The sequence below is a fragment of the Daucus carota genome, chromosome 4 (assembly GCF_001625215.2).
Source record: "Daucus carota subsp. sativus chromosome 4, DH1 v3.0, whole genome shotgun sequence".
Taxonomy (NCBI): Eukaryota; Viridiplantae; Streptophyta; class Magnoliopsida; order Apiales; family Apiaceae; genus Daucus; species Daucus carota.
This window is the reverse complement of record NC_030384.2, coordinates 44024261-44051125: the sequence shown is the minus strand read 5'-3', so window position 1 is coordinate 44051125 and position 26865 is coordinate 44024261. Positions and strand designations below refer to the sequence as shown.

Below are 26865 nucleotides of genomic sequence, written 5' to 3'. Positions count from 1 at the left end.
TTTGAATATCTTTTGTCTAAAATACATATAAATAATTGGAGATGTTACTTTTTAATTATAACGTATTTTACTCGAAATTTAACTCTAACGTATTCTATTTCATTACAAACACGAATCATTATGTAACATATGAAGATATATGAAATATGAAAAATTTGATTTAAAATTAATTGAATAATTAACTGTCACATATTAATATCAGAATAATATTTATAGATAGATAATAAATTGTGAAAACTAAATTTCCGTTAGAAGATATAATCAGTTGGTTAATATAATTTAATTAAAATCTAATTCATTAATACAAAAATACTAAAAAAATGATATTAAAATTTAAATTATAACTAATAATAAATTACGAATTATATACCGTTGTCACTCTTTGCACGGGTTAACTAATAATAATTGGGGAAATTAGGGTTTAGCATCAAAACCCCGAAGCTGTGCAAACAGATCAGCGCGCGACGCATTTGTTGTTGAAAACATACGGTCGACGTGTCCTGGAATTTATAATTGGGTCTCTCTCCGCGTTGTAACCCTACTTTGTCGAGTCTCTCTCTTTCTATGGCCTCCCAAGGCGCAGGAGGCGGTGGCGGTAGCCTCAAGTCCACCTCCATTAATGGAGTTAAGATGTACTCCGTTACTTCTCAGAATCGTTCGCTTGCCACGTGGCTTAACCCTAAGAAGCTCAAATCTCTTCGTAAAGATAAAGGTCTGTTTAACCTATATTACTATTGATGCCTGCCTTAGCTCTTTGCTTTGTTTTTGTTAAATTGTGTTTTGTTTTGCTTATTGTAGATTATTTGCAAAGAGTGGATTTGATTCAGGACTTGCGGTTCGAGACCGCAACCACAAGAATTAAGGCAACTCCTGATGGAGAATATCTTATTGCATCAGGTGCTCAGTAATATTTGGTTTTTGTGTATTTCGGGTACTTGAGGGGTACAAATTATGGAATGGAATTAGACTTGAGGAACTGATTTTGAACTCGAAATTATAGGTATTTATCCACCGCAGGTCAAAGTTTACGAGTTGAGGGAACTTTCGTTGAAGTTTGAAAGGCATTTGGTGTCTGAGATTATTAACTTTGAGGTACGGTTGCCTCGTGTTGTTTGGACTTGCATTTATTTATTTCTCTGTAGTTGCAAGTCAATTCTTTGTTCTTGTATTGTTGATATTTAATGGATAATTTGTCTATTTATCATCATTCGAAATAAATGTGCAAGTAAGAAATGCTGCGAGGTTGGAACTTACTACTGATACTTTCACGTGCTATTGTTAGAAATATATCTTCACCTGTTTGAGGACATGTTGATCTTTTAACTGTGTACCTAAATAATTTATCGAATATTTGGTCGGATGCTCTACTGCTTATGAATGAAAATTGTTTATGTAGATTAGAACCATAAAATGGTAGTTCCGTGATGTTTTGGAAACGAAGTTGTCTTTCTATACCCAAGGACTATAGATGACAGATACGACCTAAAAGTAAAGAGGCAATGTAGTAATCGTGTGTAACATTTTTAAATATTCTAATGTTTGTGGATTCTAGTGGTTTCTTTTACAGATTTTTTAACAGCCTGTTCTGTAGTTTATTTTCCAGCGAGAAGTAGGAAACTTTGGATCTGTGTTCCATATTCTAAGTCAAATATTTTATTGCATGTCTATCTGGCTTTACAGAGGAAGCACAATTTATTTTCTTCTGAAATGTTAGTTACTTAACATGTTGTGTGAATAAGCTGATATTGGTCTCCTGTAGGTGCTGGACGATGATTATTCTAAGATTGCATTCCTCTGTGCCGATCGTTCCGTTCAGCTTCATGCAAAATACGGAAGTCACTACAGTTTGAGGATTCCACGGTAATTTTTTTTCTAAGGTTTAATTATCTTCTCTACTGACTGTCTTTTCAAATTAGCCTTATTATATGTCAAGGTTGTAAAAATCGGAACTCGGTCCGACTCGGTTTAGTTCCGGAAAAATGAGTACTCGGAACTCGGAAGAGTACTCGGAATGAGTTATCGGATAAATAATCGGGTATTTTTTTTAATTAATTATTCCTCTCATATATAGTTATATACTGATTAATAATAAAACTATCTAATAATATTAATATTTTAATAACACACTTGAAATAATGAAGTTCAAATAAAAGTTATTTGTTTGATAGTTTTTGACATAATAATCATTCACAAGTTTTAATGATAAAACACATATACTTTATAATTAATGTTAATACTTTGCAAAAAAAAAGACCAAAACGTATATAAATTTACGTTTAGTCTCTTTTGAAATAATTTTCAAATAAAATAATAAAAAATTGATAAGTCAAACTCGGATTTGACCTCGAGTACTCGGAGTCAAACCGAGTTTTGACCGATTTTTTCATACATCGGTTTTGAACCTGATTACTCGGAACTCGGATCGGACGAGGGGTCAAAAGCGAGTACTCGGAATGAGTACTCGGTCGACTCGGCGATTTTTAGAACACTGAATATATGTACAGTATCTCAATACCATTACCAATATATATGTTCTGTCATTATCTTTTACACCCTTGACAATATTAAATTAATTCGCTGGTTTGCCTTTTCTGGTCCGTTCTTCACAGAACATCTAGTCACCCGTTAATGAAGGTATTAATGGACCTAGGGTTAAGCAGTTGGCAGCTAGATGCATTCTTTACTATCTAATAATCTTTCTTCAAGGCACTTCAGTTTGTGCATATTTACTAGCTTATCATATATAATCGCGACGTTGTCAGAAAGAGCAATATTACAACATTGCTGCCCATCTTCATTCCCCCAAGCCGATCCCTCATTCAAAGAGTATATTACTGAATAGGAAAACCTGCAGACTTGCAGTTATACGTTTGCATCTGTAATTCTCCACATATAAGCTTGCCTACAGTGTTATAGTTAGGTATGATCTCAGGCTTGTGTTATTTTGATAGGATGGGAAGGGATATTGCTTATGATTGCTGGTCTTGTGATTTGATTTGTGCTGCCTCTTCTCCAGATGTATACAGAATTAACTTAGAACAGGTTTGTTGCTACCTGTTTATTAGCGTAGAGTTTTTTTCCCCCTTTTTGTAAGGTTTTTTATAATAATATCATGGTAACTTTAGTATGTGCATCTTTATAGCAGAGGTGCATGAATCATGATGGTCCACTGTGATGTAGATTTATTGTCAGCAACTAACTTCTGTTTTGATTATTCAGTATTGCATCTAAAATAAAAAGAAAAGCTTGATTTATTTTTGTGTGGATTAACACTTGTGAAACAGACAAAAAGAAAAGTGTTTACATTATAATGAAAAGATTGTGGTTTTCTCTAGTTTACATATTCTTAGTTGCTAGTTGGTTCACATATTAAAGCATAAATAAATATGCTAATCTTTTTTCTATTCTGTTGCCATAACCAATTGTAAAAATATGTTTTGTTTCACAGGGACGCTTTCTCTCCTCACTTAATACACAGTCCCCTGCAGTAAATGCTGTTTGCCGAAGGTTGGTATAGTTTTTCTTTTAGTGCATGCGAGAATGAAATCGGAAAAAGTTTCCACTACTTTGTCAACTTGAATTTCCCCCCCCCCCCCCTGAGTTTTCACTGTAGTTTCTCTTTGTAATTCAGCAAAGTTCATGGGTTAGTTGCTTGTGGGGGTGAGGATGGAGCTGTTGAATGCTTTGACATGAGAACAAGATCATCAGTTGGTAGGATTAATACAATTGTATCTACTGGTGAGATTGAGCAGGTGATTCCCTCCTTCCCTGATTTACGTTTTAGTTTCATAAATATTACACTGCATCAATGTACAGTTGTCGTGGTCCTGCAAGGGTTTCGGCCACCAACATGTGCATATGTAGTTGTTTTAGTCAAATTAAGTTTATATTGTGAAGAGATGACATTTTACAAAAGATTAGATCTTTATATTAAATATTACTGCATCGATTTGCAGGAACAAAAATATCAGTTTTTTAAGCCACCCACAGTTGCCAGTTAATATATATTTCTTTGAGAATTCTCTAATAATGTGCATGTTGTAGCAGGTTACTGCACTACAGTTTGATGGAGAGGGAGGCTATCATATGGCTGTTGGAACTAGTTGTGGAAAGGTATGCTAAGATATTTAATGTATTCAGACTCTTGTCAAGATAACCTAATTGTGCAAAGGTATGCCAAGATAGTGTATGAATACAGAATCTAGTTAAACTATGCTCAGGAGAGCGGAAAGGGTTTAGTTCCCCAGTATAACCAGTTATAGTGTCTGTTGTTGGGCTGTGGACTCAGTTTGGAATTCGCAATGCAGGTACTACTCTATGACATGCGATCTTCTTGTCCTTTGAGAGTAAAGGATCACATGTGAGCAAAATCTACTGCATGTTTTTACTTTTGGTGTTTTAGATTATTCTTAATTTTATATATGAATAATGAGTTGATCATACTTTCTTCTTTTTCCCCGTATCGTAGGTATGGCAGCCCTATATTGAATATTAAGTGGCATCAAACTATAAATTCCGAGAGATCCAAGCTTATTACTACTGACAAGCATATCGTCAGGATATGGGACCCTGAAACAGTATGGAGTCTTTATTTCTTTCAGACCCTTTTTATTTTGCGATTACAAAATTTTTCTGATGTTAGGTACCCAAATTCATCGATCTTTAGCATAAACAAATACTGTAACATTTTTTTGCGCAAATAAATTAAAATTAAGTGTCATTGAATTAATTATTTAAGAAAGCATCTCTAGCTTATCTGATAAGTTTAAGAAGAGTTTCTTGATTTGCGTAACATCGGTTATCTCGACATAAATTATGCAAATATATTTTGAATTAAATAAATGGTTTGATATTCTTTCAGCTTGTTCAAATTAAAGTTAGATCTTATTGATTGGACCTAGTGCAAAATGTGGCTGCAATTGGGCAAAAATACGTTTAATGCTAGGGATTTTGATCTCAATCATAGTTAAATGTCTTAGAGTTTAATCGACTCCTTTCATGGTTTTTCAGGGAGATGGCATGACCAGCATTGAGCCAACAGCTGGAAACATTAACGACATATGTGTGTTTGATAACAGCGGGCTGATGTTGTTGGCTCTAGAAAACACTCAAATTCCTTCTTATTTTATACCCGCTCTTGGACCTGCTCCTAAGTGGTGTTCGTATCTTGAGAACTTAACGGTATGATCATAAGATGTGGTTTCTGTATTAGTTGATTATGTATTTTATTATTTGTAGAACTTGGTGGCTGATTATACTACTTGTGTTTATCTTTGTAGGAAGAGTTGGAGGAGGGTGGTCAAACAACCATATATGATGATTTTAAATTCTTGACAAAGGAAGATCTTGAAAAGTTGAATCTGTCTAATTTGATTGGCACCAACCTATTAAGAGCCTACATGCATGGTTTCTTTATCGATTATCGTCTTTATAAGAAGGTTTGAGCTTATTTCTCCCGTATAACTTATAAGTATTTATAGCTATTTTGAAAAATGTGATCTTCGACTCGAGGATAATTTATGAAAGATATATTACTAATCAGCTGGACACCAGGGTTGGGTTCGTTGAGGGAGTGCTGTCAGTTGTCAACACTGGATGTGTTAATTTAACTTCTTAATGGTTTGTTTGGTAACATGTAATTCTTCTAAGATTCTGAATTTGAAATAATGACATGTTTGGAAAACTAAAAGAAATTGAATTTGGATATGATTCAATTCCTAGCCATTTGAATCAGAATATATATTTGAGAATCTGTAATCACAGCTCCATTAATGTCATTTGAAATCCATCACTTAAAGATGTATTTCATGTCCCTGAACACAATCTTATTCTTATTGGATATCTTGAAGTTTTTGTAGAAATTTTTTTTACTGATACGCACCTTTGTCATTCATCCTCCATTTTTCTGTTCTAATATAATGTCAGCTTTCAGCCTTTCACTTTAATCATCCAATATTTTTAGTAGCCTTAAGCATGGAGCATTATGTCTATAATTACTTCAAACACGTGTGTTTTGCTTCCAAATTTGCCATAACCACCCTTCTTAAACAAATATCACCCACCCATTCATTTTTCAAGTATCAACCCCTCATCAGGGAAATTCCACTGTTCAGTAATGGCCTCATCCATTAATAATAAGCTCTGTTACTCTTGAGTACCTACACATATGCATTTATCTGGTGGTCATAGCTTCAGGTGGTATTATGTCTTTGAACTGGTCCATGTCTATATGGACATGATTACGAAGTCTTAGTTTCTCAGTTTCTTAGATATTTTAAGAGTATAATGTATCAGCTACATTACCCGGACTTGGCAATGTGTGTCAGATACGCGTGTGGTATTAAGAGTCAGATGCTTAGGTTTAAATTTTTTGGATTCTTGGATATGGACTTGACTTGCAAGCTTAACACTAGTAAAACATTATAAAGACTGATCTATTGTACATCCATAAAAATAGTGTCTATTACAAATCATATACACTTCATTATGTATGCTAATTGTAACATAATATCAAATGAACACAAAAATAAGTCATCCATCGACCTTGCTTTCTATAAACAAGTTTTGTGGAGACTTTTTATTTCATTTTGAACTGTGATGCTGCAAGGGAAATTGTCTGGGTAAAGTAGCGTAGTGGTGTTCTTGAGCGGCACAGATGTTGAAGCTTGGTGGTGAATTTGTGTGTTCAGAGGATAAATAATCATGTGTGATGCTAGGTGAAATGGCAATTTACTGTTTATCGGCGTCAGCTTTAATTGTCCATTTCATTATTTCCTCTGAATTTTTTTTTCAAATGTACTTGTGATCAAATGAAAAGGACTAGTCAGAAGTTCCCAGCATAGAAAGAAAATGGAGCATTTATGATATGGAAACTTTGAGGTCAAAATGAACTGTTAAAGGATTTATCCAACCTAATAAGGGTTATGCATTGTTATATGGAAACAGTATAGTTGACTAGGCTATGTCCACTTTATTGGTTTTAGTATTGAGACTTTAGATTTGCTCTTTAGCATTAGTCTTCTGGTGCAGAATTTTTTTATAAATGTTTGGAAAAATTCAGTATATTGATCAGTGTTCAAATTTGACAGGCCCAAGCATTGGTGGATCCTTTTGCTTATGATAATTATATAGAGCGGCGTAAACAGGAGAAATTGGAAGAGGAGCGGCGTTCTCGTATTACTGTAAGTTCCTGTATGGAAGGTCTTCAGCTTTTGTAACTTTATTTGTTTACAATTGACAAAAATACTAACTTTTTCATTCTTAAGAGGTCCTTAACACTATTCTTGAGCATATTGATTTATGTTGTTAAAAGTAAATACACGCACACACAGGGTCCTACCCCAATAGAAACCAATTAAAGGGGTGATGATGACAAATACGGGGTGGGTGGTGTCATTTACGAAGTATAATGTTTTGTAGATCAATGAGCTGCAAGAGTCTGGACGAATTATGTAACTAATTTTACATCTATCATGAGCCAATGCAAATTACGATAAAGACAATGCTACTTGCCTACTTGGCAGTTGGCAGTTTGCCTCGTCCCCTTTTTTATCTCCCAGTCTATTTGTTTTTTCTTACATATGCTTCAGGTTGATTATTCTGGTTATTCAAAATTTTGGATATACAAGCTTGTAACCCCCACAATGCAAATTTTATAATATTTAGTTGAATATCTATATATAAATATTTTGTTTTTCTATGCTGTTCAGTATCAAATTTCAGAACTTCTTTAGCATATCACAACTCACAACCAAATAATAATAAATAGTTAAAATGTTAATGTCAGCAGTTGCCAAGTGTGGAACCTTTGAGCTCTTTTATTTAAAATTAGATATTTTTTTGGCTAGAATTTGGACATCTCCTCCCTAATAAGGTTTGTATATATATTATATCTTTTGTCGAAGCCGGGAACCCAACCCTTACCTTTCTTAGAATGTAGATTATGTGATCCTGGTACCCCGGCCGATGGATGACCATATATCCTTGTACTGTTATATATAGTAATAAATGATACAATTTTTATCAGTTTTTTGTGCTTCTAAAAAAACGGTACAGTGTTGCTTGGTCCACATTTGGACATTCATATCAATATATCATATGTATAAGAAAATTATGCTGCAGTACTTGGTGTCTCCAGAACTATGCCGCCTTTCTTATTCTTGCAACCTGTTCTTCCTTTTTTGCAGATTAAGAGAACGCTACCCAAAGTTAATCGGGGTATTTATAAACGTCTTCTCGAAGATGAGGAAGCTGAAATTAACAGAAAGGATGCTGATGATGCTGATATTAAGAAAAAATCTAAGAAAAAGAAGGGACTCCCTGCTGAAGTTATGAAAGACGACCGCTTTGGCGGCATTTTTAAGAATCCGGTATTGCATGCGTCAATCATACTTTCCAGCATAGATATCTTAAAGTTACTAAAACCAATCAAATGAACCTAACATATGTCAGCTTCAAATACACCCATTTGCCATTATGTAAACAGCACTTGTAATGTATCGGTCTAAAGAGATGTATAAGAATGGTCCAGATCTGCACCCAAAATTAACAAGCACAACCCATACTCCCATAGGTTGGCTACCTTATCAAGATAACATTTATAATTTGTATTCTAAATTTATTGCAGGACTTTGAGGTTGATGAGAACTCGCTAGAGTATCTTGCTTTGCACCCTCTAGCACCCACTGCACAACCTTCGTTGGTAGAGGAACATTTTGAGCCTGTTATAGAAGATGAGGACCACAGCTTTAGTGATTCTGATGCATCTGCAGCATCATTGGCATCACATGATGAAGATAAGAATAATAGAAGTAAAGATGGAAAAAAATCTCGTGTACCAAGGTATACTATTTTTTTTTATACAGTCTTTGGCTCACTGTTATTTATATGTCATGATTGTCTTTGCATGCAATTCTTACATACCCTGATTTTCTGAACTGTCCTCAATGTCTTTGCATGCATGATTCATTGTGTTTTTTATGAATAATTTATATTTCCACTGTGCTCAAATCTGTTTACGGAAAACCTTATTTGACCGTTTTGTGGCTAGATTGCTCCCCCTCCCCCAGTTCTGACTATCATTTAACGCATCTAGTAAAATAAATTGACCAAAATAATTTGAACAATGAAAGAACTTCTCTTCTTGCAATCAAGAAATTTAGCCTGGCTCAATAAATTGCATTCTATCTGGTTGCATGTATTTTGCTCAGTATTTAATAAAGGCTAAAATACATTTTTACCACTGAGATATGACTTGGTGGACACACCAACCACCAGTCTTTAAAAAAATACGGTTGAACCATGAATGTTTGCTGAAACGGATGTTTCAGCCATAACCGAGGAAAAGCAAAAAAACCAGGCCGCTGTGCAGCACACTTGCGGGTGAGGGGAGTGGGCGGAGCTGAGGAGGGAGTGGGTGGGTCGTGGGTGATTGAACAAGCTTTTGAAAAACAACTGACACCGTACCGTATCACTTATCTAATTTAATAAATTTCAACTAATATTCACTAATCATTTCGCTTAATTTCCGAATTTATTTGGTATCACTTATTTGTTACGAATAATCACAACATATTTTAATAAAGATTATTTTAATAAAATAAATATTATTATTTATTTATTTATATTTCGACTACTACCCCCACTAATCATTCCAACAAACTCCCGAATATATCTGATATCACTTATTTGTTCCGAATAATCACAACATATTTTAATAAAGGCTGTTTTAATAAATTAAATAGGCTATTTTAATAAATTAAATATTATTATTTATTTTAATATATTTCGACTACTACACCCACTAATCATTCCGACTAATTCCTGAATATATTTGATATCACTTATTTGTTCCGAATAATCACAATATATTTTAATAAAAGCTATATTAATAAATTAAATAGTAGTATTATTTATTTTCATATAAATAAAATAAAAATACTGGCTCAGCTCAGCCGCTCAGGTATATCATCATTAGCTAATAGTTTATGTTTCTGAGAGGGTTTTTTGGAAACCAAAATACTACTCCCATCGTCTCTATTAACTTGTCATTTTGATTTTTTGCACGTAATTTAAGATGATTAAAAAATATAATTCCGTTCATTATTTTTAAAATTTTCTTTTTATGAATAAAAATATAAACTATAAATTTTAATTCAGAAAAAGAAAATTTTGAAAATAATAAGTAGAAATATATTTTTTAATCACTTTAAATTACATACAAAAAATCAAAATGACAAATAAAAACAGACGGAGGTAGTATCTCTTGAGCACCCAACGTTTACTCCTCGCTTATTTTCAAGAGAAGAGGGTTTCTATCTACCAATGGGAAACGTTTTCTTGTAACCAGCAAGCTTTAGGGGAGAGGGAAAGACAGGTGAAATGATTACTCAGCTCTGTATCTCTCAAGCCCAGGTACATTTCCTTCTTCCACTTATTTTCACTTGAAAAATATGGAGGCTTGGTGGGTGCATGCATGGCTGTTTAAATGAATTGCATGCATGGCTGTTTATATGTAGACTAAACTGCTCTGTTTCTTTGTATTTTGTTTTTTTCAATGAAAATGAAATACGAAGAAACTAAGAAAAGTAGGGCTGTTTGTATTTTGTTTTTTTCTAGCTGGTACACTGGTGTTGAGCTCCAAGTTTGCCAGGGAATTGGTTTGAAACCGAAGTTCGGTATATTGCTCTAATGTTGATTATATCTTCTGATGAACTGAAGTAGATTGCCGAAACTCTGCATTTCTTGCTTCAGCAATGTTTCTTGCATTTATTGATTTAATTTAATATATTTAATTTAATTTTTTATGGCCTATTTGAATAAATTAATTATTTTTATTATTTTTTTGACAGAATTAAATATTATATTATTTAATTTAATATATTTCAACTACTATCTTACTAATCATTGCGACTAATTCCCGAATATATTTGGTATCACTTATTTGTTTCGAATGATGACAACATATTTTAACATATTTTAATACATGCTATTTTAATAAATCAATTATATACATGGCATGCAAGAGGCTACTGCGTCTTTCCAATAACAAATATGAACTGTGTACCCTACCCTCTTGTACTTACATTCGCCCTCACCCGCAAGTGCGCGCACACACGCCCGGTTTTTTTGCTTTTCCCTCGGTTATGGCTGAAATGTCCATTTCAGCAAACATTCATGGTCGAACCGTATTTTTTGAAAGGCTGATGGTTGGTGTGTCCACCAAGGCATATCTCAGTGGTAAAAATGTATTTTAGCCTTTAATAAAATGTAGACATGGACAGAATTTGCTTGTATTACTGCAGCCTTAAACTTAAAATATATGCAGATTGTATGAAGTAAAGGATGAGCGACATGCGGAGGCATTCTGGAACCGTAAATCACTTGCCACGGAGGACGCCCTTTCGTTAGGGGAAAGGGCGGCCGCTCTATCAAATGTGCGTCGAGGTTCGGGTAATATCAAGTCAGGACCAGGAGGATCACGAGAAATTTCTTTTATTCCCAGAAGTTCAGCTAAGTACATAGATGATGATGAAGACAATGAGGCACGGCGTGGTCGGAGGGGAGTGCAATCACTGAAAATGCAGCCTGATGGATATAGTTCCCGAGGCCGTGGCAGAGGCGGCGGACGTGGTGGACGAGGAGGCCGTGGAGGTCGTGGTAGAGGTGAAAGCCGTGGCCGAGGGAGAGGGGGAAGAGGAAGAGGCAGGTGGTAAAACATGATGCACTGAGAAGCAAAACTTGTAGCCATTTAATTGAAATGTATGATTAGTTTTAAATTATTATTTTATATTTATTCAGGCCCTAGTTTTTGGAGAGAGCAAATTTTGTAAGGAAAAACATCATATTTAGTTGTTTTCTATATAATTGATAAAATTCAATGAAATTATACAAATTGTAGACTTATTTCTCAGGCACGCAACGTCAATCTGATACACGAAAAGAAAATAAAAATTTGATGGTTTCAAAAAACATGGACATAAAAATACATAAATGTGAAATTTCATGATGAATATAGTGTCGGACATGAGTTTAATTTTATAAACATGAATATATAAGATATAAATAGATTTTTAAATAAATAAATATATTTTCATGCAAAAAATATATATTTACATATGTGTGTGTATCATATACATGTACAGATTTGTACACAATTGTATGTAAATATAAAGATTTAATATATATTTTGTAAAATAATATATAAAAATATATTTTAATTAAATTTATATTAAATGTATACAAAAACTATATAAAAACTACCAGACACATTTTGAAACAGTAATGGGTTTGAACTTCGAACACAAGTAAATTGATAAAACCGGTTTTCAATTGTCAATGTTAATAATTATAATTATAATTGAATAAATTTTATTAAATTTTATTTTAAATAATTTAAAATGTATTATAATTACATGTTGTTCTAACTTATAAAACCGATTCATTACATTTTAGAAAAATATTACATGTTGTTTTAACTTATAAAACCGATTTATAAATTAAAATTCTGAATTTTTTTATTGTAATCGTCATCCAACATAATATTTTTGTATTTTTATTTTAAGAAAATGATGAGATACTGCTGGATTAGTATTGCTTAAAATTATAGGAGCATTACTTGAAATCATGGCATCAATAATGTATTTGCCATTTTGCCTCACTATTTGCATCCCGAAATGAATATGAATAAATATTATAAAAATCAACATAGGTGGAATTGAATTTGTAAGCTGAGTATACGCACATATACACACGCACGGAAGGGGAGAACAGAATGGAAGATGCGGAACACAGATTGTCAGTTGGTGCGCCGTTGATATTCTTCGTCGTTGTTGCTTTTCAGTATCTCTCTATGTACCTAGACAACACTAGAAAGAAGGTATTTATTCACTTCTCCATTCCAATCTTAATTCGATATTCCAATCTTAATTCGATCTCGTTTCAATCAATAATTCCTCAATTTGATTCAGTTTCCTCCGTCTCGCTTAATTTTGGTATTGTTTAGGTGTTTTCATGCTTTGATTTCTATCCGTATATATACAATATATTATGATATTGCTCCATTCAGCTATGGAAAACTTATGTCGTGTTTGGATGGGAGGATGGGGAGAATGGAATGGAATGATTAAAAATATATGAAAATAGTCGAGGCAGAAGGAAAATTTTGAAAAAAATGACTGAGTACAAAATTGTTATGATAAGATTTGAGAAGAAAATGAGTATAGGAAGGAATGGAGCATTCATTCTCAAATTGAAGGTGTGATCTCTGGTATATTGTGTAATGAAGGGAATGGAGGATGGAATGAAATTTATTAACATTTGCCCATAACACAGTTCAAATTTCATTCCATTCCTTTCATATTCATTCACCCAACCAAACTCAACATTAGAGATCAGTATCGAGAATAATTTGAGAAGAGCATCGAGAATAATTTGAGAAGAGCAGATATTGCAACGATTACGTACCTAGGGTGGGTACAACTACAAAAACTCCAGCTAAATGTTGTAAGCCTAAAAAAAATAACGCGAATCGAATGTAGTAACACTTGCAGGAAAGGATTTTACTCCAAACTGGTTGCACGAAACATGAGTCAGTCAAGCATGTAAAAACCAGCTGAGTGACCTAGGGAAAATACAAAATTATCATAGTCCTTTTATATTAATTTATAAGTCTGGTGGTTGAATGTGTGGTCAATTAATCTCGTGTCAATTTTTATTTTTTTTTTGAATAATTAGGCTTATATGCCTTACAAATGAGATTTTGTTATCTCTTGTTGTCCTAGGTTCTGGGTTTGATTCTTGCTCATTGTGAAACTTGTCAAATGTCTATTTAATTTGTAGTTTATGATGATTTTATGCAGAAAGGATCAACTAGCGCTGCAGATGTTCAGTTGCGTGCAGAGATTAAACAACTCTATAAAGAAGCGAATACATATTCACAGTGAGTAATTTCTTATAGCAGTTAAAACCCTGTATGTTATCAAAATATTTAATTGTACAAATATTAGCTTGCCTTTTGCTTAAAGCATGTGCTGATTTGTGCTTTTAGTACTTTGGTTATATGCGAAGTCCAACTGTATGTGTGTAGGCAAAGAAAGCATTTGGTAGCAGTTCTGACACTGGTGCTGTGTATCGATTTTTCTTTTCGCTCATTAGTAAAGCATACATCGCAATATCATGTAGGATCTTATGCAGAATGTAATTGATAAATATGACGGAGATTTAATATTTAGTTTATATCGCTTGTAAAGTTATGAAGTTAACAATCACGTGAATGTATGAGTATTTGTTAAAAAATAGACCCAAGTTCTCAAATTATCTTAGTTTCTTACTTTAACCCTATGTATATCATATCTACCTAAAGAAGTGGAGCTGTCTTTAAGTCATTAGAAGTTTTGATAGCCACCTAAGTTTCACGGGATTGTTTACTCGTTACTAATTTCTGGATTTATATGGATTTCATAGTTTCAAGACTCAAGTTTTCATGGCATCTATTGTTCTCTATACCTGTGATATGATTTTCTATGTTGTTCTTACATAACGGAGACCATATCATCTTTTGTAACAACATCATCCCATTTCACTTACAATCTAGTAAATGTAAATTCAATTATTAGTAATAATGGTGACTGTTAGTATAGATGTTTGCATTAATCGAGTCTCTTGATATAATTAATAATCGATGTTTATATGTTGTATCTTGAAATTTTGGACCAAGTGGTGGAGGAAATCAATCATTGGATAGTTCAACATATTTAAACTTGCAGATGTGTCGTCTAACATTTGTAACAGTTCTCTAACTCGTGAAATGCAGGCCTTCTACGTTTGCACAAGCGGCCAAACTTAGGAGGATGGCAGTAGCCAAGGAGAAGGAACTTGCCAAAAGTATGGTATTAATAGGTTATTAATATCTTCATCTATTTTGGGACTCATATATAAAAGCTTTTCGAATAAGCTAGACAAGTTGAATACTCCCTCCCTGAACGTGCCCCTTTGAACTCCCTCTTCTCTTTTTCAGAATGTGCATAGGTATTAGGTAGTAGTCTCTAATTCCAATCTTCCCCCTTGTTTTTTGGGACACATTCTAAGGTGTGTTAAATATTTTTTTCATTTTATATTAAATAAAAAACTGAATATATATTTTCATTTGGTATAAAAATCATAAAATAATACAGTATTAAGTACCAATATTTATTACAATCACCTCAAATTAAATTATATATGCCAAAAGTTAGAGGGACTTAAAAAAGGGGACAGGGAATGTTAAAAAGTTATATCTAGAACTTAAGTAAGACTTTCGTATACATTAACTTGATAACTTAAATCAGCGAGGTGAGAGAGAAGTTTATTAGTGAGTTGTGAAGGGAACATATTATGTAGAGAAAACTTTGGAAGTTGAAACTTCTTCTTAATCAGATTTTCCGATTGATGTTAAGTCTTATTTTCCTAATGGTTCGTGCATAATTTGACAAAGTGTTGAGACATGAGTTTGAGCTGGAGAATTTATTGCTGGACCATCATAATTCCTTAAATTCAACATTTTTACCTCTTGAAAAAACTTAATCTCCCTTCAGGATGTTAATGTAATCATCAAATAATAACTGCCAGCACTTGTGCATATTTCTTGCTTGTTCAGCTATTGAAAAGGGATCTATGATATTCCAAACCATTTCGATTCTTCTTAGATATGCATATTTTTTTCCCTCTCTATTCTAGTGGTTAATATTTCTTAATCTTCTACAATCGAAAATCTACGCATCTATAGTAGCTAGCTTATTTCTCTGCGTCATATTTAACTCTTCCTGATATGTACACTAATTCTGTACTTATTTTGTACCTTTTAATATATAATATTAGCTTGCTATTCTTACAAATATATCTAGAAGCTGAAACTTGAATTTTGTTTTCCTATATGGTTATTTCGCTTAAAATTTGGTTGTTAGTGTTTTAGTTACCTTTTTTTTTTTTTTTAAATAAAAAGATAAAATTTGTGACACTAGAATTACAAAATAGTTATACTTGTGCATACTTGATATAATAAAGAAAATGTGCACTGATTTATGAATATTGATAGAAAATGTGTTTCTGTTTCCGTTTTGATTAAAGATTCTAACAGCAATTTTAAAATGCAGATCAAGAATTAAAAAGCAAGGAGATAAGCTCATCATATGATTCAAATGTAAAAAAACTAAAGATGCTAAAGGTTTTGTCCGGAACTATTTACATTATAAATTATAACGTGGTTCTTTGTTATGAGGAGTTGATCATCTACTTTTGCACTCGCAGGTTTTTATATATGTTGCACTTGGTTTATGGTTTTGGCATGCTCCTGTTGCTTCCGTTTCTGACCAGCTTGTGCAACCCTTTGGTAAATTTGATTGTTTAAACTATGCTCCAACATGTACTAGCGTGTAATTTTATACTTAAAACAGTGATGAATGTACATTTTTTGCTTGAAACAACAAAACAAAATCCACGATGTGATCTATTTGTACTAAATAATAAATGCAGTTATCTCTAATAAGATATATTTGTTTTCATTACTTCTGACAGGAAGATTATTGTCCTGGAGATCTGGAGGTTTTTCAAACGGCTATGTTATGGTAACTAGAAGCAATAGTTGTGGTTTAATTATATTACACATTCATGTCAGCCCTTGTTAATAATATCCGAGATCAGATTTTTGTCGAGATAAAGACGGAGAGAGAAAGAAGTTAGATTTTTCTTATGTCAGGTTATTTGGGTGGGTGGGACTGTCATGCGTTTTTGTTCATCTGAAGGGAAGGATAAATGCTGCCGGTCTGTTAAATATATAGAGTTATTATGGGAAGCTGTATAGAAACAATTTAGAGAACTGGGAGAGGGGGGGGGGGGGGGGGGGGGATTTGACTTTTTAGAAGGCGAAAGGAGATGCCATTATAAGATTGTGTTCTCTTGGCATCCGTCTTGTCAAAAAAAAAACCAGTGGTGTGTAAGGTTACTATGATAATAAGGTTCAAAGCTCTTGAATTGTGATCTTAAAGTGCTTATCAATTAGTCCCTTTTTTTGTTGCATTTGCAGGTTGGTATTATCCCATGGCTGGTAGTATCTAACAGGGTTGCAAAATTTGTATGTCAAACAATGTTCAAGTGATAAAGATAACTTATCAAGGAAAAGGAGGTCTCTAGCCATTGAAGACTTGAGATGTTTGCACGTTTTCCTTGTTTTTCTTGACTGTGAAGTACAAGAAAGCTGATATGGAAAGCCCTTTGCTGGATTTTGATTACAACATACTTCTCAACAAATGTACGAACTTCTGGTTGTGATGAAAGAAGTTTATCAGCATTGGATACATTTGGTCTTTGTTTGTTTGATTATAATTAAATACATTAGGTTGATTTTTTTCTTCAGATATACCTGTGGAAATATATGCTGTAGTTTGTTCATATATTGAGGGTACAGCTTTCTGCTGAATAGGGTTTATAGTTGCAGTTGTAGTTTTTAATTTACCACGTAAAAAATGGGGTATGAATACAAATGTTTATCAATATCATTTGCCCCTCTGTTTAGCAAATTTTTTATTTTCTGATTTCCCAAATTACAATTTTACTACATATTATTTATTTTCATGATATTCTTATCTTTATTAATGGCAAAAAGTAATTACAAGTAATAAAATATTCAAATAGACGCTTTTAGTGAGTTTTGAGCTTCAAATACTTCATGACTAAAGAGGGCAATACGCTCCACGAAAATGAAAATGAAATTTCATGTTTGACTTTTAACTTCTGGTACACGTTTGTATAAGAGTATTTTTATGCGTAAACGCACGAAATCGTACAAAATTAAAATTAGGTGACAATATAACTTTTTTTCTTGTATGTTTATTAAAATTATACAGATACAGATTATTTCCTTTTTATATGTATAAATTTATATATATCTTATAAGATATTTTCCTTTTTTTCTTACTGAATCAAATATCTACATTATCTAAGAAGATAAAATAAAATATGTCAAGTATTTTCAAATTATAGTATATTCATTTTTTTCTAATTGTGGTAATTGGATATTCAATTAAAAAACTACAATAAATTACTTTCTTTATAGAAACAAAACAAAAATCCCCATTCCCTCTTTCATTTTTATTTTGTATCAAAGAAGGGAAAAAAAAAGACTAGATAAAAAACAAAATAGTACCAATAAAAAGTAAGTATATTTGAGCCAAAAATAAGTAAATACAAAAAATGAATAATAGTAATAAATAAATACAGAAGAATAAAAAGGACATAGAGGTCGGCGTAGAGACGGGTAGAAATAGAAAGCTCGTACGGCGAGCGACGCTGCTGCTGCTGCTAAAATATTCGTATGTTTTTCTTCTTTCTTGTCTCTTAATATTTACAATTACCAATTGAAATATTATTATTATAAATTCGCCCAAACCCTAATTCTACTTTTCTCCTCCCCAAATCAAAATCGCAGCTCCTTGGAGTCCCCATACAATCTCTCTCGTTTATTTGGGGATTCTTTTCATTCACGCTCTTCAACATCTCTTTTCTACCAAGGTTTGTTTGTTTTTTCGTTTTTATTTATTAATTATTAACAATAAGTTTCATCAGAGGCTTGGATTGTTTTTGTTTTTATTTTCGATGATTGTTGGATCAATTATGCGCCGCGATCTGTTTCGTTTTGTGTCTATAGATACATGTTTCTGTATCTATATGTTTCCGTGTTTTGCTTGACAGGTCTTTGAATTTCGTCATCGTATATTGTTGCTTTCGATTTTCGGTATGGGTTGTATGTATATCAAAATTTGTGATCCGGTTGTTTAGGGCATGAATTTCTTGCTATTTTGTTATTGTTTTATTGCGTGATTAAATTAGGATTCTATACTGATTTAAATATATAATTAAGACCTTCCGTGTATGTACCTTGCCTACCGAGTATTGCTTTGTTGTTTGAATGTTAGATTTTCCGTTGATGAAGTCGCTTAGGTGAGAAAAGGAAAATAAGTTCGAACTCCTTTGTGGTCTTTAGCGGATGTTACTTAAATCTTTGGATGTTACTGAAATCTTTGTTTTATAGATAGAAATTATTAGGGATTTTATTCAGGAGGGGAGCGCAAGTTTCACTTATGAAATGTATTATCTAAAATTCTTAAAAACAGACATATTGTTGGTATGATGCACTTCACAGCCCTTGAGACGAATATTTTTGTTACAGTAGCTCTCCCTCTATATTATACCAGTTCTTTATTTGAGACATCTACCTACAATTATTTTGTCAGTAACTTTAAATAGGAGTGATTGTTTTCATCTGAATTTTTGGCATCTAAAATCTGAATCCAGTTTATAGAACTTTGGAAGGCTTCATAGGGGGAATTTGAGTAAACAAGCCTACAGAACTTGGAAAAGTTATGGACTGTAAGCAACACAATTGTAGCATGTTAAGCTCTTTGTTATTTAAGTAATCTGTATTTTCTATGGAATGAGTAAATACTGCACAGAGGAACAGCCAAAAATAGCATGAAGAGAGTGAAATTGATTGAGAGAGATATTGCATACGGATTAGGGATAATAAGAGTAACAATTTGTAGACATAAAACATCCTATTTACTTGGCTTATCTCTACATGCTGGCCGAAATCTATTTTGTTCAGTATTCAACTCATGGCATGTTAGCTTCCATGTTCTTTACGTGTGTGTACTGGTGCACCCACTACGGAATGAGCTAATAGTACAAAGAGGAAAACTGAGCATGAAAAGAAGTCAGATTGATTGAGCGAGAATATGGATTGTGGTATGAGATTAGAAATAATTAGAGCAGCAAAACTGTAGATACTGAAGACATTGTTCTTATCTGGTCTGTTTATATATGCTGCCCATAATTAATTTGCTAATATTAGAAAAGGCACCCTGCATTACCTTCCATACTCCACGGGCCATTAGAAAAAAAGAAAAATCCAAAGCAACTTAACTATTACACACTGTGTGTGTGTGGGGTGGGGGATATGTATGATTAGCTAAGACATACTTATGCTTATCTATTAAAGTACTAATGATATCTGCTATATCGTCTCTTCCATGTATAAATTTGTTTTGCGCTCTGATAAAGTAATTGAATTTCCTATTATACTTGCATCATTAGTGTTTTTATCTTGTCTCAGAACTTTGATGGAATATGACTATACCAATGGACAACACTTCTGATAATCTTCCAAGAGAGCGTATTCAGCGACTTTACAATCAGGTGCGCTTTCTTTTTCTATCTATCTTGACCCCATTTCTTTTTCTGTAACCCAAACGAGATCCTGAGAATAAATATTTTAGAATTGTAGCATTCTTTTGCTGGGAAACTTAGAAAGTTAATCCATGTGCTGATGTGTACTATTTTATTAAACATTGATAATAAATCTAGGCATCCAGAATAACAGATGATATTTGTTTAACAATGTGGAAATATGTTAAAAGGTATCATGAATGATGAATGTGCCTGACATTTTGGTTTTACCTTTTTTTCCAGAATGCAGAATTGGAGAGTAGGCGTAGGAAAGCGGCTCAGGCCAGAATTCCCTCAGATCCTAATGCTTGGCAACAAATGCGCGAAAACTATGAAACTATAATACTTGAAGATAATGCATTCTCTGAGCAACATGAAGTGGAGTATGCTTTGTGGCAGTTGCATTATAGGAGAATCGAGGAGCTACGGGCACACTACAGTGCTGCTCTATCAGCGGTGTCTCAGAGTGGGAAAGGTTCAATGAGAGGTGGACCTGAGCGGGTCACCAAAATTCGTTCCCAGCTGAAAACTTTTCTCTCTCAGGCAACCGGCTTTTATCATGATTTAATGGTTAAGATTAGGGCAAAGTATGGCCTACCTCTGGGTCACTTTGCAGAAGATCTAGAGACTCAAATTTCTTTATCAAAAGATGGAAATAGATTGGTGGAGATTAAAAAAGGCTTGGTATCGTGCAACCGCTGTTTGATTTATCTCGGGGATCTTGCTCGATACAAAGGTTTATATGGGGAAGATGATTCAAAAGCTCGTGATTTTGCTGCCTCATATAGTTACTACATGCAGGCGGCAGCAATTTGGCCCTCAAGTGGCAACCCTCATCATCAGGCGAGTCTATTTTAATCTTAGTGCATTTATGTGCCTGTCCTTCAATGTATTTTGTTACCTTGATTTGAATTGCTATGCTTATGAATTTGTTACTTAAAATTGTTTCTGTAAGATTTTGTCGGCTGATTATCAAGTGTTTTTAGCTTGCAATACTGGCATCGTACTCGGGGGATGAACTGGTGGCGGTTTACAGATATTTTCGAAGTCTGGCGGTGGATAACCCTTTTAGCACTGCAAGAGAAAACCTGATAATAGCATTTGAGAAGGTAATAGGCAAACATATATGTATAGGATCTCATCTGAGGATCAATCTTTAATTTTGTTCATAGTTATACGTTATATGTTTAGCTCACAAGTCTAGTACAAATGTATGTATGCAATGTGCTTGAAAACTGATGCAGAAACTTTGACCTGCCATCTGTTGATATATAAGGACTTCCAGAGATTCCTCATTATTTAGAATTACATGCTACACAGTTACACACTGTATTCTTTTTTTTTTTTGGTTATGGCATTGGTATGAGAAGGTGTTTTCATTATATAGTGTCTGTTTTGAACAAGCACAACAGGTGGGGATACTGTTCATTTTGTATTTTTTGTTGTCTGCTCTTATTTGACACTGTATTCAGTCATTAGTGCAAAGAGGGTTATGTGGTTCATTTCTGCCCTTTTTTTATCTATCGACTGTAGACTTAATTTTACTGCATGCATTCCTGGACGAGGATCAATACATATTTTAATTCGACAATATATTTATCGCATATTTGCAGTACTGTTCTATTGAAAGACGAGATAATGAGCTTGACTAAAAGATTGAAATGAAATTTTGATAAATATTATATTATTTTGTGTGGAGTTCCTTTAACAGGATAATATATATATATATATATATATATATATATATATATATATATATATATATATATATATATATATATATATATATATAGGGATAGGATCAAATAAAAACTTTTTAAAGTTACAAACTTACAAACTTTTTTTTATTCTCCCATCGTGTTAATCCTTAGTTATATAAAGTATCCATGTTGAAAATTCTTGAAAAAACGTCATAATTTTTAATAATAATGCATAAATAAATCGTGCATTCAACACTTTTGTAACTGGGGTTCAACATCGGGTGTAGAACACTAATTATCATTGTGTTGAATATATCTATAAAGATGCTTAAACTATACCTCTGGGGTTTGGGTAGGGTCTAGAAACATAAATATTAGTTATATAATACGTTTAACTTAGTTCTTACATTGAAAAATTAGTTTATGTACTTCTCCAACATAATTTTGATCGATGTTCAACAAAATATGTTAAAAAAATGTTGAACTCAAATTATATATGTGTTGAACGCATAAAGTTTGTAAGTTTGTAAGTTTGTACCAGAACCCACCCCTATATATATATATATATATATATATATATATATATATATATATATATATATATATTAAATGGCAATAATCAAGATTTACTTCTACATCTGTAAGCTGGATTTTTATGGTAATGGACTGCCAGTAACATTGTTAAAATTTATGTTTGCAGAACCGACAGATCTACTCTCAGCTGCTTGGTGATGTGAAACCATCTTCTGTCAAGACCAGGCAGGTACGGGTGAATGGAAGAGGAAGAGGAAAAGGTGACAACAAGCCTACAACAAAGGATGTCAAGGTGGAAGCAACTCTCTTTAAAGAGAAATCACGCAGTATGGCTGAAATTTTGAAAGCATTTAGCACTAGATTTGTCCGTCTCAATGGCATTTTATTTACACGTACAAGGTGGGATCAATATGTTTAATTAGCAAAGTATTATATAATTGCGACATCAAAACTGATCAACTTGTTACTTTAATCTTTATTCCAGCTTAGAGACTTTCGAAGAAGTTTTTTCTTTGACCAAGAGTGACTTTCTAGAGCTTGTCTCCTCTGGTGCGGTTGAGGGGCTGAATTTTGGTTCAGATACTTCCGAATGTAGGCTCTTGATTATAAGGTTGATAGTGATACTGATATTCACGGTTCACAACGTAAATAGGGAAACTGAAAATCAATCATATGCTGTAATCTTGCAACGTTCAGTTGTGCTCAAGAATGCTTTTACTGCTATTTTCGAGTTTATGGGGCACATTCTTGAGAGGTGCATCCAGTTGACTGATCCTTCAGCAAGCTATATGTTGCCTGGCATCATGGTCTTTGTGGAGTGGTTAGCCTGTCGTCAAGACATTGCAGTTGGCAGCGAACTTGATGAGAGACAATCTAGTGCTAGATCTTTTTTCTGGAATCATTGTGTTACCTTTTTCAATAAGCTTCTCTCGAGCAGTTTCATGTTTGTTAATCAGGACGAGGATGATACTTGCTTCTACAACATGAGCAGTTATGATGAAAATGAAACTGGCAATCGGCTTGCACTGCCCGAGGACTTCGAACTAAGAGGATTCCTTCCCCTGCAAGCTGCGCAACTCGTACTTGACTTTTCAAGGAAGCATTCTTTTGAAAGTGAAGGTGGCAAGAAGGAAAAGAAAGCTCGTATTGAAAGGATAATAGCTGCTGGAAAGTCTCTTGCTAATGTGGTTAAGGTTGGACAGCAGGTTATTTATTATGACACTAGGTTGAAGAGCTTTGTTTTTGGTGTCGAACCCCAAATTGCTGAAAACCCCGTATTAGATTTTAAAGGCGAAGCGAATTTGGAGGGAAGTAAAACCACAGCCCTGCAGCCAAAGGCACAGCTGCATCTTGATGTAGATGATGAGGATGAGGTGATTGTTTTTAAGCCAGTAGTCAATAAGAACAACACTGATGTGATTGATTCAAACTTGACCGTGTCTGAGGTTTTCCTGTCTGGTATTGACGTCTCAAGTGTTAGTTTGGGAAATACATCTGCATATGTTTCTGCTTCACATGATGATACTATTCTGCAGAACTCTTTCAATACCAGCTCAAGGCCACCTATTTCTCTTGACTTCACAGCCCAATATCTTCAGCCATCACAACCAAGTGATTTGAACTGGGCAACTGAACGAGGTTCTGCTGTCAATGGGTTTTCCAATTTGAGTTTTGTGGAAAGTGACTTCTCTTCAAAATCCAAGTTGCAGGATTTTTCAGGGCTTTTGCGCCCTGCCCCTTCGACAGCGCCCTTCCCACAGCCTCCGAGTCTTGATGCTGTCAATAGGTATCCTGGATCAAGTACAGAGACTTTAATTCCAAATCAGTCTGATTCTGTTATGTCCTCAGGAGTCAATACAGATACCCTATCTAGGAAGCCGTCATTGGCCATGGCAGTTGGAGCGAAAAAGAATCCCGTAAGCCGACCTATTCGACACTCGGGCCCGCCACCTGGATTTAACTCTGTTCCTTCCAAACCTGTTGATGAGCTGTTTTCTGGGATAACATTGAAGGAAGCTCCAGCGATGGATGATTACAGCTGGCTAGATGGATATCGGCTACCAGCATCTGCACAAATTGGTGGCTTTAGCAATTCTATTAATCCAGTGCAGGCTGGCCTACCTCCGACCAAGAGTGAAAACTCCATTGGGCTTGTAAGCTTTCCTTTCCCTGGAAAACAAGTGTCTACATCGCGAGCCCAAATGGACAAACAAAATATCTGGCAGGACTATCAGTTTCCTGGAACTTTGAATCAGAATCATCAGAAAGCAAATATTCAAACTATTCCTATAGGACAACAATATCAAGGGCAGTCTCTCTGGGAAGGTCGTTTCTTTGTGTGAAATGAATATGGGTGCGTAGTTGATAATTTCTTTACACTCGTCTAGTTTTATTTTGTGTTTAAAATGCTTGAAAGGACTATTTCCGCTACTACTTTTGCTGTATTTCTAAAGAAATTGATATGATTTGTGATCATTTTAGGTTGTGCACAATCTTATGTGGCTGACATCCAGTGGCCTGGTTCTAGCAGTTCAGCCATCATGTTTGCAGTGTGACCAATGTTATTAGTTTTAATTGGGCATGAATGGTCTTGGAGCAGGCACCTGCTCTTAAAAAGGTTTCTCTTCAGCTCTCCTTGAGGCTTAATTATATATTGTTTGTTCTATAACTCTAGATATGCATATACTTGTCGATATACTGACACAGCTTACATAAAAATTAAAATGTGGCCTGTGAGTTGAGAGAAGATCCATGGTTTTGGCCTGTGAGTTGAGAGAATATTCATGGTTTTGCCATCAGCTTGTGTTATAGGAGTTTTTTCTATGAAAAAGTGATAGAGTTGACTGACCGGACTTGTTTGCATCCATAGTGTCTGGAAACAATCCCAAAATAGATGTAGTAATAATTGGTCCAATTTGATAGGTTTCTTGCTTTTTTATGGCAAACTTGTGCAACTGATCTGCAGAAGCTATCTGACCTGCTCTTCTTGTGTCAGAGTGGAATTTCCTGTTAAAGAATGTAAAATAAATGGATTGTATCGCCAACTACATATATATGAGTACATTTGTATCACTTGTCAACAGCTGAATTATAAATGATTTGAAGTGTCGTGAAGTAACAGGAAATTGTATCGTAAACTCTATATGTACTTACTGCGAACTCCTTGAAATATTACAGCATTTCAAACTATCTTATTGTCCACTTTTAGTAATTAGTCATATATGCTTCCTAGATTAATTTGGTATTGGTGTTGTGTTGTCTGAAGTTCATTGATTCGTACCTGGTTGGATATTTCCTTGAATTAGTAACACCTAACAGGCATGTTGAAATATATACTGTGTTGGCAATTCATCGGTGCTGGTATGTTGCATTCTTGCAATGTTTACATCTCGATACCAAGGGCTTTTTGCAAGTTATACTTATGCATGTGCTGTATTTGTTAATATTCTTACATTCATAATAAAGGAAAATCTAAGTTTTTTTGTTTTTGTTTTTGTTTTTATAAAGCTTGTGTCGAGCATTTTCCAGATCGGATCAGTGGGATATCATGAAGTCAATAGGTGCAAGGAAATTCAATTCTTTTGGGGTCAAAGTCCGTGGTTGGATAAAATCAGAGGTACAATGTGTATGAAGAAACTGGAATCTCACAGTCGATATTGGAAGGCAGTTCCATCAGCAAAATACTGTCTTGGTCTACTGACAAGGTATCTTTGTTACAAAGGGACAAAGAGTGTTACTGGAAATTGCTAATTTTGTCATGACAAGTCGTTTGTGGCGGAGTATTATAATATACAATTTGGTGGTCTGCTTGCCCTCGTTGGAGGGCTCTGAAAATTGTGGAAATATTAGTTTATTTGAAGTTTCGAACAAGATGTAGCTACGTAAAATAAATTATCAGGGTTAGTCGGCCCTGATTGCTTTTTTCTGATATATTTTTATATTTTGGATTCCATTAAATGATTTGGTTATGGATTATTTTGCTCAAGTTCATATTGTGTTAATACGTAATACACATTCCTATTGAATAATGTATGGGAAGGTCTGTACTAGTAGTTATTGCTTTGGTCTGATCATATCTACTAATTATTGTTAGCAAGTAATGGATTGCTTTCTAAGAAAGGAAATGGAATTATTGGAGTAGAAGGGAACAAGATATATATGGGAAGAATATTGGTGGTTAAATTGTAGTATGACCATAAGAATATTTCCAACTATTATAACTTTTTGCTAAATTAGTTGTAACAAAAGTTGTCTAGTTCATAGGCTACCGTGTGTACATGTTACTGTAATGTGTTGTTTAAAGTAGTCCACGGACATAAATTAACGTCTTTGCAAAGAGTTTCTCCATTAAATTTTGCCCCGCTGCTCCTGAGTT

The 26865-nt window shown here is 34.0% G+C and overlaps 3 protein-coding genes across 6 annotated transcripts; all 3 read left to right on the top strand.

Moving 5' to 3' along the window:
* Nucleotides 1–397: 397 nt before the first annotated feature.
* On the top strand, nucleotides 398–11915 carry LOC108218998 (uncharacterized). Of its 2 annotated transcripts, none has more exons than XM_017392220.2 (16): nucleotides 398–712; nucleotides 799–897; nucleotides 1001–1092; nucleotides 1760–1860; nucleotides 2952–3042; nucleotides 3449–3507; nucleotides 3632–3752; nucleotides 4048–4113; nucleotides 4308–4360; nucleotides 4469–4577; nucleotides 5011–5181; nucleotides 5280–5438; nucleotides 7089–7181; nucleotides 8187–8369; nucleotides 8627–8841; nucleotides 11327–11915. In XM_017392220.2, the coding sequence occupies exons 1-16, from the start codon at nucleotides 565–567 to the stop codon at nucleotides 11712–11714; spliced, it is 2148 nt and encodes a 715-aa protein (XP_017247709.1). In that variant the 5' UTR covers nucleotides 398–564; the 3' UTR covers nucleotides 11715–11915. The 2 variants fall into 2 exon arrangements, with proteins under 2 accessions (XP_017247709.1, XP_017247710.1); XM_017392221.2 differs by lacking the exon at nucleotides 11327–11915 and adding an exon at nucleotides 9330–9595 and having other exon boundaries at nucleotides 431–712.
* A 785-nt stretch (nucleotides 11916–12700) lies between these two features.
* Nucleotides 12701–17426, top strand: LOC108216551 (protein GET1). The gene is made up of 7 exons (XM_017389345.2): nucleotides 12701–12877; nucleotides 13860–13939; nucleotides 14813–14883; nucleotides 16131–16201; nucleotides 16285–16366; nucleotides 16552–16601; nucleotides 17060–17426. Exons 1-7 carry the CDS (start codon nucleotides 12773–12775, stop codon nucleotides 17129–17131), a joined length of 531 nt encoding a protein of 176 aa, XP_017244834.1. The 5' UTR covers nucleotides 12701–12772; the 3' UTR covers nucleotides 17132–17426.
* An 815-nt stretch (nucleotides 17427–18241) lies between these two features.
* Nucleotides 18242–26475, top strand: LOC108218640 (nonsense-mediated mRNA decay factor SMG7). Of its 3 annotated transcripts, XM_017391674.2 has the most exons (9): nucleotides 18242–18344; nucleotides 18461–18543; nucleotides 20144–20226; nucleotides 20500–21099; nucleotides 21243–21365; nucleotides 22657–22889; nucleotides 22975–24843; nucleotides 24972–25107; nucleotides 25998–26475. In XM_017391674.2, the coding sequence occupies exons 3-7, from the start codon at nucleotides 20158–20160 to the stop codon at nucleotides 24830–24832; spliced, it is 2883 nt and encodes a 960-aa protein (XP_017247163.1). In that variant the 5' UTR covers nucleotides 18242–18344; nucleotides 18461–18543; nucleotides 20144–20157; the 3' UTR covers nucleotides 24833–24843; nucleotides 24972–25107; nucleotides 25998–26475. The 3 variants fall into 3 exon arrangements, with proteins under 3 accessions (XP_017247163.1, XP_063947791.1, XP_063947790.1); XM_064091721.1 differs by lacking the exon at nucleotides 18242–18344 and having other exon boundaries at nucleotides 18351–18543; nucleotides 26019–26475; XM_064091720.1 differs by lacking the exon at nucleotides 18242–18344 and having other exon boundaries at nucleotides 18351–18543.
* The last annotated feature ends 390 nt before the right edge of the window (nucleotides 26476–26865 follow it).

Excerpts from the sequence above, each read along its gene's own strand:
- LOC108218998 (XM_017392220.2), top strand. The coding sequence starts at position 565 with ATGGCCTCCCAAGGCGCAGGAGGCGGTGGCGGTAGCCTCAAGTCCACC. Across the intron at positions 713-798 it reads ATCTCTTCGTAAAGATAAAG|ATTATTTGCAAAGAGTGGAT; the intron begins GTCTGTTTAACC and ends TGCTTATTGTAG. Across the intron at positions 4,578-5,010 it reads GGATATGGGACCCTGAAACA|GGAGATGGCATGACCAGCAT; the intron begins GTATGGAGTCTT and ends ATGGTTTTTCAG.
- LOC108218640 (XM_017391674.2), top strand. The coding sequence starts at position 20,158 with ATGACTATACCAATGGACAACACTTCTGATAATCTTCCAAGAGAGCGT. Across the intron at positions 21,100-21,242 it reads GTGGCAACCCTCATCATCAG|CTTGCAATACTGGCATCGTA; the intron begins GCGAGTCTATTT and ends AAGTGTTTTTAG. Across the intron at positions 22,890-22,974 it reads ATTTTATTTACACGTACAAG|CTTAGAGACTTTCGAAGAAG; the intron begins GTGGGATCAATA and ends TCTTTATTCCAG.
- LOC108216551 (XM_017389345.2), top strand. The coding sequence starts at position 12,773 with ATGGAAGATGCGGAACACAGATTGTCAGTTGGTGCGCCGTTGATATTC. Across the intron at positions 13,940-14,812 it reads GAAGCGAATACATATTCACA|GCCTTCTACGTTTGCACAAG; the intron begins GTGAGTAATTTC and ends CGTGAAATGCAG. Across the intron at positions 16,367-16,551 it reads CCAGCTTGTGCAACCCTTTG|GAAGATTATTGTCCTGGAGA; the intron begins GTAAATTTGATT and ends TACTTCTGACAG.